The 12,644-nt window shown below is 43.1% G+C and overlaps 1 protein-coding gene across 1 annotated transcript in view; it reads left to right on the plus strand.

Annotated features, from left to right (window-relative positions):
* Positions 1–10,717, plus strand: part of LOC129823977 (double-stranded RNA-specific editase B2-like) — a 37,371-nt gene extending 26,654 nt beyond the window's left edge. The window contains exons 4-10 of the mRNA XM_055883177.1: positions 348–471; positions 2,874–3,042; positions 3,995–4,146; positions 4,320–4,488; positions 4,601–4,782; positions 5,812–5,990; positions 6,663–10,717. Coding sequence (XP_055739152.1) covers positions 348–471; positions 2,874–3,042; positions 3,995–4,146; positions 4,320–4,488; positions 4,601–4,782; positions 5,812–5,990; positions 6,663–6,950 — 1,263 coding nt within the window. The 3' untranslated portion in view covers positions 6,951–10,717. The remainder of the gene's footprint in view (positions 1–347; positions 472–2,873; positions 3,043–3,994; positions 4,147–4,319; positions 4,489–4,600; positions 4,783–5,811; positions 5,991–6,662) is intronic.
* The last annotated feature ends 1,927 nt before the right edge of the window (positions 10,718–12,644 follow it).

The following is a 12,644-nucleotide window of genomic DNA, read 5'->3' on the forward strand; positions in this document are numbered from 1 at the left end:
TTATTTACAATGACGGCCTACCCAGACAACGCTGGGCCAATTGTGCGCCGCCCTATGGGACTCCCAATCACAGTCGGATGTGATTCAGCCTGGATTCGAACCAGGGACTGTAGTGTCGCCTCTTGCACTGAGATGCAGTGCCTTAGACCGCTGCACCACTTAGGAGCCCCTATATAATGCACTACTTTTGACCAGAGCCCATATGGGATAATGTCAACTATTATCTGGTTGTTTTGGTAGGTAAACGTTTGTTTGCTCCACTATGTGGATGTTTATGTGAACATAGATGTTATCTTGGCCGCTGTCTGTTTGATTTGTCAGTGATCCATCCACTTGTGTGATAACAGTGCTTTGCAGAGTATATCTTCCACTTGGTGAGAGAGAAACACAGTGAGCTGGCTGACTGTTGCTGCACTACCTCCCAGTCGCACAGACGTCACAAAGTACTGGCAGGCATCGTAATGACCAAAGGTAGGCTATGGACTGCGTCCAAATGGCACCCTATTCCCTATATATACAGTTCCAGTCAAAAGTTTGGACACACCTATTCAGTCAAGGGGTTTTCATCATTTTTACTATTTTATACATTGTTTTTATACATCATAACTTTGAAATAACACATATGAAAACACGTAGTAACCACAAAAGTGTTAAATAAATCAAAATATATTTTATATTTGAGATTCTTCAAAGTAGCCACTCTTTGCCTTGATGACAGCTTTGCACACTCTTGCGTTCTCTCAACCAGCTTCATGAGGTTGTCACCTGGAATGCATTTCTATTAACAGGTGTGCCTTGTTAAAATTTAATTTGTGGATTTTCTTTCCTTCTTAATGCGTTTGAGCCAATCAGTTTTGTTGTGACAAGGTATGGGTGATATACAGAAGATAGCCCTATTTGGTAAAAGACCAAGCCCATATAATGGCAAGAACAGCTCAAATATGCAAAGGAAAATGACTGTCCATCATGACTTTACGACATGAAGGTAAGTCAATGCGGAAAATGTAAAGAACTTTGAAGAACTTTTTCTTCAAGTGCAGTCGCAAAAACCATCAAGCTCTATGATGAAACTGGCTCTCATGAGGACCGCCACAGGAAAGGAAGACTCAGAGTTACTTCTGCTGCAGAGAATAAGTTCATTAGAGTTATTTGCACCTCAGATTGCAGCCCAAATAAATGCTTCACAGAGTTCAAGTAACAGACACATCAACTGTTTAGAGGAGACTGCGTGAATCAGGCCTTCATGATCGATTTGCTGCAAATAAACCACTACTAAAGGACACCAATAAGAAGAAGAGACTTGCTTGGGCCAAGAAACACGAGCAATGGACATTAGACCGGTGAAAATCTGTCCTTTAGTCTGATGCGTCCATATTTGAGATTTTTGGTTCCAACCGCCGTGTCTTTGTGAGACGCAGAGTAGGTGAACGGATGATCTCTGCATGTGTGGTTTCCACAGTGAAGCATGGAGGAGGAGGTGTGATGGTGTGGGGGTGCTTTGCTGGTGACACTGTCAGTGATTTATTTAGAATTCTAGCATGGATACCACAGCATTTTGCAGCGATATGCCATCCCATCTGGTTTGCGCATAGTGGGACTATCATTCGTTTTTCAACAGGACAATGACCCAACACACCTCCAAGCTTCAAGACTACTGGAAAAGCATTCCAGATTAAGCTGGTTAAGAGAATTTCAAGAGTGTGCAAAGATGTTGTCAAGGCAAAGGGTGGCTACTTTGAAGAATCTCAAATATAAAATACATTTTGATTTGTTTAAAACTTTTTTAGTTACTACATGATTCCATATGTGTTATTTCATAGTTTTGATCTCTTCACTATTATTCCACAATGTAGAAAATAGATAAAAATAAGGAAAAACCCTTGAATGAGTACTGACTGGTACTGTATAATGCACTACTTTTAACCAGAGCCAATTTGGGATGCAACCATGATGACACATTTCATTGACTTTTAATATGGTAGTAAAATATTCAACAAGTCCAATTTAAAAATAAAATCTCTCCCTATACAACTGTAGATACCAGCAGAAGTCGTAAATTAATCAAATGCCTTTGAATATAGGTCTGTATAGAGCACAGTAAGCCAGTCGACTGGGAGTGCACATAAGCGACTTCAGTTGAAGCCAGCATGGGAAACTCTCCTTCAAAAACAGTAGAGCTCCCCGGATCTAATAGAATACCTAAGATGAGAGCGTGGGCACAACCATAGAATTAGAATTAATTACTTTCTATTCATTCTATTTCTATGGGCACAGTGCTTCCCAGGTAATGCTGCCCCAAAGGGCAGTGAATCCAAAAGGAATCCCTGCCAGCTCATTCATATAGAATTCCTCACAGTAAAATAAGCAGTTGCTCAGCTTGCTCTGCAACACAAGATGCAGCTTTATACCACTACCATTGATGAGATAAGAATGTCATTACATCTTTGTAAATATTTCATGAGGTGCTGTAACAAGACAACAATATAGTAGGAGACTGGTGCATTATATTCTGTCCTGTTAGAGTCATTTCTTATTCAGAAGCCATTTATTTTGCCATCTTTACAGTAATATTTTAATTAGATTAAGTTATTTGTAGAGAGTGTTCCTGTGTCTGAGGCCAAATTACTGTAACTGATATCCAAAAAGACAAGAGTTGGGGTGTATCCCAAATGTCACCCTATTCGATTCCCTATGTAGTGCACTACTTTTGGCCAGGCCCCATAGGGTCCAAATAAGTAAAACAAAAAAACAGTGCACTATATAGGGAATTGGGTATCATTTAGATACTCACAAATCTATTGTATAGGTGTACTGTGCTGATTTTTGTTTGTTGTTGGTTAGTAAGAGGACCTTTTGTCTCCTATTGTGGTCAGGTTTTGATCTGAGGCGAGCCCAGGTGGTGTCTTTGGGGACAGGGACCAAGTGTATCAGTGGAGAGTGTGTCAGTGACCAGGGCTGGGCGGTTAATGACTGCCATGCTGAGGTCACCACCAGGAGGGCTTTCCTCCGCTTCCTCTATGCCCAACTGGAGCTCTTCCTCTGGTAATATACTGTATACATACGGTCATACACTGTATCTGTACACAAGGGTCGCATTCTAACTGGCACCCTATTACCTATGTTGTGCACTACTTTTGATTAGGGCCCTGGGCTCTGGTTAAAAGTAGTGCACTATAAAGGGAATAGGGTGTAATTTGGGATGCAATCAAGGCCTTAGCCCTGAGGATGAAGTTGAAGAATCTTTGCTTTTGTACCTTTGAATTGAAGTTACAAGTGAACAATGTAATATCAGCTATTACCTATCTGCGCTGATGTTTTGGTGCCATTTTAAAAAGAGCCACTTCATGTAACTGTTCTGTTATGCCCCTGAACCATCACTTCAAAATCACCTCTAGTATCATTTTGTACTAGAGGTTCTTTTTAAATACCTGAATAATTAAATGTGTATTCCCACCAACATCAAGTGCACAAGGATGATTGAAGTAGAGAAATGTTGAACATAAAAATCCCATTTCATCTCAAAATATCTATCTGGGTGATTAGGCTACACACAGGTGCGTCATTTCAGCTAAACCTAGGGTAGGACAAAGTGACAAGGGCGCTGAGGGTGGGTGAGCCAAAGCCATTTACTACAGTGTGAACTGTTTTGAGAAAAAGTTGCGCTGTTCCCTGCGAGATTCCCTCAAAATACCCCACTTCAATCCAGCTACGGCGAAGTTGCGAGTCCCGTTCTCTGCAGCAGTGTCGATGCGCATTTTCTAAATCACTAACAGCCTCTCCTCCCGCTCCCGGGCGTCCGCATGGTCCTAAAATCAGCCTCTAATTCCTATAAATTGCATTTGCCTTTCAATCAGGATTGGAATGATTTTAGTAGCCTATTTTATATTGTTGGTGTTGAGCTAGGCTTTTATACCCAATTAAGGCCCCTGGCTACACGTTACCATTTCTTAAAAAGTTCATACTCAAATGATCATAACACAATTTCCTTGTTTAGCAACCGGCCAGGCAGTTTGGAGCAGTCGATTTTTGTGCGAGACAAAGAGTCAGTATACAGACTGAGAGACGGTATTCTGTTCCATATGTATGTGAGTTCATCGCCCTGCGGGGACGCACGCCTCAACTGTCCCTACGAGATCACAGCTACACGTAAGAAATATTGACATTTGTTAGTTGATTTTAATTTCATTCATACTCACAGTCAACAAGATTGAATTATGCGGAATGCACAGTTACATTAAGGCCATACTTTAAATGCTCCACCTGTCTGTCCTGTGCTCTGTAGAGAAACTTAGCATTATATCAATTGTCGCCTCTCCCAGACCAGAGCGGGTATAGATTTGTGAGGAAGTTGCGCTGCCATCTGAGGATGAAGATGGAAGGCGGTGAGGGTACACTTCCTGTCAGCGTACTGAGAGCCAATCAGAAATGGGACAGGGGGTTGCCGAGGGAACCTCCCGTAACCATGTCCTGCACAGATAAAATTGCCAGGTGAGCTCCAGATAGACAGTGAGAACTTTCCCACTGAGTCACAAAAGTATAACATACTGTGTAAAAGGGGGCTTGTCTGCTTGGTCTCTAGCCTCATTGTTTGTGTCTCCAGGTGGAATATTCTAGGTCTCCAGGGCTCTCTCCTGTCTCACCTGGTGGAGCCGGTGTACCTCCACAGCCTCACAGTGGGCAGCCTGTGCCACACGGGTCACCTGGGGAGGACCATGGCACGACGCATGGGGCACATCGCCCCTCTGCCCTCGTCCTATAGACGCAACAAGCTACTGCTCGGCTGTAAGTCACACCCCCTGCCCTCGTCCTATAGACACAATAGACTGCTCCTCGGCTGTAAGTCACGCCCCCTGCCCTCGTCCTATAGACACAATAGACTACTCCCCGGCTGTAAGTCACACCCCCTGCCCTCGTCCTATAGACACAATAGACTACTCCCCGGCTGTAAGTCACACCCCCTGCCCTCCTCCTATAGACACAATAAACTGCTCCTCGGCTGTAAGTCACGCCCCCTGCCCTCGTCCTATAGACACAACAGACTACTCCCCGGCTGTAAGCCACGCCACCTGCCCTCGTCCTATAGACACAATAGACTACTCCCCGGCTGTAAGTCACGCCCCCTGCCCTCGTCCTATAGACACAACAGACTACTCCCCGGCTGTAAGTCACGCCACCTGCCCTCGTCCTATAGACACAATAGGCTGCAAGATACGCCCCCCTGCCCTCGTCATATAGACAAAATAGGCTGCAAGTCACTCCCCCTGCCCTCGTCCTATAGACACAATAGACTGCTCCTCGGCTGTAAGTCACACCCCCTGCCCTCGTCCTATAGACACAATAGACTGCTCCTCGGCTGTAAGTCACGCCCCCTGCCCTCGTCCTATAGACACAATAGACTGCTCCTCGGCTGTAAGTCACGCCCCCTGCCCTCGTCCTATAGACACAATAGACTGCTCCTCGGCTGTAAGTCACGCCCCTTGTCCAATCGGCTGTAAGTCACCCAGATATAAGAGATGTGGTTACTTCAGATATTTAGGTTCACATTACATGTCCATGAGTCAGTTCATTTGGCAGTAGACTACTTAGTGTTAGAGACTTGACAAAGATAAATGTTAGGAGGAGGCCTGGTGGAGATGTTCCCTCCCAGGACAAACAGCTTGTTCTTCCAGACACTTTTCATGGTCCTGTCTCTTCCTCTAAGGTTATGCCTCTATTCTGGCATCTGAATAGTGCATGTTATGTACGTACCTTTCCCATCCTCTCGGCTCTCACTGAGTCCTGACCCCAGTCTGGTCTCTGTGTGGTCTCCAGGCCTGAGCAGTAGTGAAGGTCGGCAGCCAGGGAAGTCCCCCAGCTTCAGTGTGAACTGGAGTGCTGGAGACGGAGAGCTGGAGGTGGTGGATGTCTCCACTGGCAGGAAAGACTCAGGGACACCATCCAGACTCTGCAAGAGATCCTTCTTCACTCGCTGGGAGAGACTACACCACCAGGTTAGTTACGCATAGGGAAGCTGTAGATTGCATCCCAATTGGCACCCTATTCCCTGCATAGTAGACTACTAGGGCAGTTTGAGACATCCATTTTGCTGCAAGCAGCAGCTCTACTGTACAGTATGTATTGGATAAAGGTAATAACAAATTATTTGCTTACTGCAGATAGTAGAAAAGACCAATCTTCATTAAAATGCAGATGTGATCCATCTTTCTGTGTCCATCTAATGCTAATTATTATGACAATGTTTTTAAAGTACAGTTTCATTTCCATCGTGAAATTAAATATGTATGTGGCAGCGCGTTCCACTGTTCCAAATGGCAGCGGTTAAATTTTGATGACATTACAGAGTCATAATTATTTAGAAAAGCATTTGAGTAGCTTCCCACAGAAAAGGCTTCCTGCACTCAGTATCACATGCAAGAATAAACACAGTCATCTAAAAATCCATCCTGGCTGTAGTCCATTAAATATGTTTTTGTAGAGAGGGAGAGAGACAGAGCAATGGGGAATATAAAGCAAAGTCCACAGAATGTTAATTTGTTTGGTGAAATTTAAATGGAAGAGATAGCCCAGCTGTTGAAGTTTGCAGTTTATGTTGGCTCATTAGGTTTTATTCTGTCTGGGTGGTGTATTTTATTAACCCTTTCTTACTGTCTCCATCTACTCAGCTTAGCAGTCCAGGAGGAGTATTGGATGTAGAGGAGTCCCTATTTCTTATGTCAGATAGCACAACGACTCTGTCTGCACGGTCGGTTGAGGGACGAGTGTCGCCTAGGAATGACGACACCTGTCGGAAGACAATGGAGGAGGCCATGAAGACGTACTGTGGAGCTAAGATGGCAGCAGGCGCCTACCAGAGAGCCAGGCAGAAGTTTGTCGTCTCGCTGCAGGAGGCAGGTCTGGGCATCTGGAACAGGAAACCACCAGAACAGGAGCATTTCCAGAGCAGGGTGTGAGGGGTTCTTCTAGAAGAAGCAGTCCAGGGAATTTTCTTTAGCCAAATTCCCTCACACACAGACACACACACCGCAGACTCAGACACACACACACAAGCTGTTCCAATCATGGTAACTAAGAGGTTGTAAAATAGAATGTCACCACGATAGGAACAGCACATAGTGCTTTCGGGAAAGTATTCAGACCCTTTGACTTTTTCCACATTTTATTACGTTACAGCCTTATTCTAAAATGATTTAAATAAATAAAAATCCTCAGCAATCTACAGACAATAACCCATAATGACAAGGCAAAAACAGGTTTTAGAAATTGTTGAAAATTTATGAAAAATAGAAACAGAAATACCTTATTTACATAAGTATTCAGACCCTTTGCTATGAGATTCGAAATTGAGCTCAGGTGCATCCTGTTTCTACAACTTGATTGGAGTCCACCTGTGGTAAATTTAATTGATTGAACATGATTTCGAAAAGGCACACACATGTCTATATAAGGTCCCACAGTTGACAGTGCATGTCAGAGCAAAAACCAAGTCATGAGGTCGAAGGAGTTGTCCGTAGACCCCCGAGACAGGATTGTGTCGAGGTACAGATCTGGGAAAGGGCACCAAAACATTTCTGCAGCATTGAAGGTCCCCAAGAACACAGTGGCCTCCATCATTCTTAAATGAAAGAAGTTTGGAACCACCAAGACTCTTCCTGGAACTGGCCACCCGGCCAAACTGAGCAATTGGGGGAGAAGGGCCTTGGTCAGGGAGGTGACCAAGAACCCAATGGTCAACCTGACAGAGCTCTAGAGTTCCTCTGTGGAGATGGGAGAACCTTCCAGAAGGACAACCATCTCTGCAGCACTCCACCAATCAAGCCTTTATGGTAGAGTGGCTTGACGGAAGCCAATCCTCAGTAAAAGGCACATGACAGCCCGCTTGGAGTTTGCCAAAAGGCACCTAAAGACTCAAAAACAAGATTCTCTGTTCTGATGAAACCAAGATTGAACTCTTTGGCCTGAATACCAAGCGTCATGTCTGGAGGAAACCTGGCACCATCCCTATGGTGAAGATTGGTGGTGGCAGCATCATGCTGTGGGGGTGTTTTTCAGTGGCAGGGACATGGAGACTAGTCAGGATCGAGGCAAAGATGAATGGAGCAAAGTACAGAGAGATCCTTGATGAAAACCTGCTCCAGAGCCCCCAGGTCCTCAGACTGGGGCGAAGGTTCACCTTCCAACAGGACAACGACCCTAAGCACACAGCCAAGACAACGAAGGAGTGGTTTCGGGACAAGTCTCTGAATTGAGTGGCCCAGCCAGAGCCCGGACTTGAACCCCATCAAACATCTCTGGAGAGACCTGAAAATAGCTGTGCAGCGACGCTCCCCATCCAACCTGACAGAGCTTGAGAGGATCTGCAGAGAAGAATGTGAGAAACTCCCCAAATACAGGTGTGCCAAGTGTCATGACTGTCCTGTGAGGATCACAATGGATCAGATCAGATTGGCAATGGCTGACAATAACCAGACCTTCTCTCACCCGCAAAGGGGAGGAAGGCACTGGTGTGGGGGTTTTGACACCTCCACGACATGGAGAGGGAGATAGAGACAAAAATACACATTCTCACATTAATCATATAGTTTGCATACGAATCGCCGCTCGTTTGGAATAAGAAATCATGAATGTATTTACGTATGGGTGTCTTTGTCATGTAGTCCTGAACAGAACTACAAAGTTCACTCTTCCATTCACTTCTGAAGCTGCTTATTTGAAGATAAGCCAGCCGTGCCGATGGTTCCAGTGGGGGTATGAGAGTAGCGTATGGTGATTTGAGACTCATAGTAGGATGGGATGGTTTGAAGAGTTCAGCTAATCATTTGTACCAATGATTGTCTGAGAGGGGAGATTGTCGCTTCTTCCTCCTCGTGTTGATTATTCAGGATTCAGACCACTTTGAGCTGCAGCTCTTCGTCTCTCTGGTCTAAAGGAAGGTGAGTTTATTTTTTCACCTCGTGTTGAGGTTCAAAGTTCCAACCATTTCAAACATGTAGCTACCGCTCCACACTTTTGTGGTCTAATGTTAATTTCGTTACCGAGGCTTTTTGGGCACTCTGGCCAAAGGGGATGTCTCCATCAGTCTGACATGCTCTCTGACCTCACTTGGGGCGTGGCTACTTACTTATACACAGTTTATAGGAGAAAGATTATCTTATACCTCCTAAAATGACATGTATATCTTAACAAAAATACTTTCATAATTTGTCATATTATATGCACAACGTATTGGATGGAAACTTGACAGGTAAAGGGGATATACTTTCCAAGTTACAGTATTTCATCCATACAGTTTTTAATGACATCACAAAATGAAAACCAATATTACCCCACGCCATCACACCTCCTCCTCCATGCTTCACTGTGGGAACCACACATGCAGAGATCATCTGTTCACCTACTCTGCGTCTCACAACGACACGGCGGTTGGAACAAAAAATCTCAAATTTGGACTCATCAGACCAAAATGACAGATTTCCACCGGTCTAATGTACATTGCTCGTGTTTCTTGGCCCAAGCAAGTCTCTTCTTATTATTGGTGTCCTTTAGTAGTGGTTTCTTTGTAGCAATTTGACTATGAAGGCCTGATTCACGCAGTCTCCTCTGAACAGTTGTTGTTGAGATGTGTCCGTTATTTGAACTCTGTGAAGCAATTTCTGAGGCTGGTAACTCTAATGAACTTATCCTCTGCAGCAGAGGTAACTCTGGGTCTTCCTTTCCTGTGGCGGTCCTCATGACGGCCAGTTTCATCACAGCGCTTGAAGAAACTTTCAAAGTTCTTAAAATTTTCCGCATTGACTGACCTCATGTCTTTAAGTAATGATGGACTGTTGTTTCTCTTTGTTTATTTGAGCTGTTCTTGCCATAATATGGACTTCGTCTTTTACCAAATAGGGCTATCTTCTGTATACCAACCCTACCTTGTCACAACACAACTGATTGGCTCAAACGCATTAAGGAAAGAAATTCCACAAATTAACTTAACAAAACACACCTGTTAATTGAAATGCATTCCAGGTGACTACCTCGTGAAGCAGGTTGCAAAGCTGTCATCAAGGCAAATGTGGCTACTTTGAAGAATCTCAAATATAAAATATATTTGGATTTGTTTATTTTTATTTAACTAGGCAAGTCAGTTAAGAACAAATTCTTATTTACACTGACGGCCTACCCCAGCCAAACCCGGACCACGCAGGGCCAATTGCGTGCCGCCCTATGGGACTCCCAATCAAGGACGGATGTGAAATGCAGCCAGGATTAACACTTTTTCAGTTACTACATGATTCTATGTGTTATTTCATAGTTTTGATGTCTTCACTATTATTTTACAATGTAGCAAATAGAAAAAAAAATAAGAAAAACTGTGGAATGAGTAGGTGTCCAAACTTTTAACTGGTACTGTATGTAAATGTAATCCGTTTTTATATATATACACACATTTGTGAAAACATTTCTAAAAACCTGTTTTTGCTTTGTCATTATGGGGTATTGTGTGTAGATTGATGAGAAAAAAAAGGCTGTAACATAACAAAACGTGGAAAAAGTCAAGGAGTCTGAATACTTTCCGAAGGCACTGTAAGTGCACATAGACACTTTATATTATTTATCTCATCTTGATTGAATAGTGCATTGTTGCAAAAGAGCTTTGCGAGTAAGCATTTCACTGTACTGTTTACACCTGTTGTATCCTGTGTACATGACAAATAAACATAGAAACTTGAAACATATGTATGTCGTGAGTGTGAGGGAATTTGGCTAGAGAAAATTGTCTGGATTGCTTATGTGCACTCTGACTTAACCATAACGAATATGTAGTCCTGAAGGGTATACTATAAAACAGGATCAATGAGTTAGCTAGCTAACTTCGAGAAACAACCAGAAATAACTATTGATATTCTGATTCAATAAGAAAGCTAAAGTTCTATGTGTGTTTTTGATTGTTGAGTCAATTAGGCCATGCCAATGTCAAGCTTTTCTGAGTGGCGCAGCGGTCTAAGGCACTGCATTGCAGTGCTGAGGTGCCACTAGAGCCTGGGGTTTGATCCCAGGCTGTGTCACAGCCAGACGTGACCAGGAGCCCCATAGGGCTGGGCATAATTTCAGGAATGTCCAAAATATGTGCAATAAATTATCAGGAGCCTGCTTACATCAGTCACATGTGGGATCTATTTCTTGGATAATTTTTCCTTTGACCAATTTGGGCGATTAACTATTTTAAAATGAATTACAGCATGTCTTAGATTACAAATGTATTCTCTGAAGCATACTCTGTTGTTCACCTATATCCTCTTCCCATTGGTTCTTAAGAGAGTCCAGGGACTTCAGATTGTGCAAATGTAATAACATATAGACAAAACCTATGCTCCCTTTGATATAAGGATTCACTTTAAAAACAGTCTAGAAGGGATGTGTAGATGTGATGGGAAGTGACTAGAGTGTGAAGATACAAAACTACGCAGTACCTAACCTAAAGAAATGGGATCTGGGAATATTGAACTTTTTTACTACCTGTTGAAAAGATGCAAAATTCATATCAATGTACAAATTGTTCAGTGAGGAGATCCCTTTTCCAGGCCAGATATGAAACGCCCTGTCTACTAATGGTGGAGAGAATGTATGGTTGTTTAATAACGGGGCAGAAGTTGAAAATTCACTGAGAGCAAACGATCGCCTTAACCATTTCCTGATTTTTTGAGAATGTTTCACAAACTAGCCCGGCTAGTTTTGAGTAGAGTAAGGCAGCTAATGAGGTGGGGTCATATAGATTTCATCCTAAGGTCAACCATTTATGGCCTGCAACATGAGGAATTTCTGTCATCAATCTATAATGATTATTATATTAGCTGCCCAATAATAATATTGAACGTTTGGAAGTGCTAGACCACCCTGGGGGCGAGATCTCTGCAATAGGCTTTTACGTATCCGAGGGTTTTTCTTGTACCAGATAGAAAAGCGAGTAGTGTGTTTGGCCTCTCCCGAGCCAGTTGGTGAGTTGCAGCAATGAGACAAGATCGTAAGTGGATATTTAAATATATATATATATTTTACCTTTATTTAACTAGGCAAGTCAGTTAAGAAAGAAATCTTATTTTCAATGATGGCCTAAGAAAAGTGGGTTAACTGCCTTGTTCAGGGGCAGAACGGCTGATTTTTACCTTGTCAGCTCGGGGATTCGATCTAGCAACCTTTCGGTTAATAGTCCAACGCTAGGCTACCTGCCGCCCCATCACGAAATTGCGGAGAAAAATATGGTAAAATTACAAGTTATTTCAGAATATTTAAGTAAATTAGCTGGCTAACTCCTTGATCCTGCTTTGTAGTATACATACCCCTCCACTTCTATTTCCTCCACTGTGCAGTCATATACAGTAACAATACAGTAGCCCAAAGATAAACCTGTTTCCCTTTTAGCAATCCTTCACCTACACCTGTTGAGTTACTCACTTAAGCTCCCCTTTTGTAGTCTCCTTGCATTGAATACCATTTACCCTTTCAAACATTCAGTATTACAAAGTATTTCTTTGTAATCTTTGGAGAAATTATCATTGTAGTACTGGGGAGCAAGTAAGCTACAGAATGTGAATCTGGCCCTGAGAAACAAGAGAGCAGGGACATCTAGTGGCTCAAAGAGAACATTGCACGTTCTGAGA

Source organism: Salvelinus fontinalis, chromosome 26, assembly GCF_029448725.1.
Source record: "Salvelinus fontinalis isolate EN_2023a chromosome 26, ASM2944872v1, whole genome shotgun sequence".
Lineage (NCBI taxonomy): Eukaryota > Metazoa > Chordata > Actinopteri > Salmoniformes > Salmonidae > Salvelinus > Salvelinus fontinalis.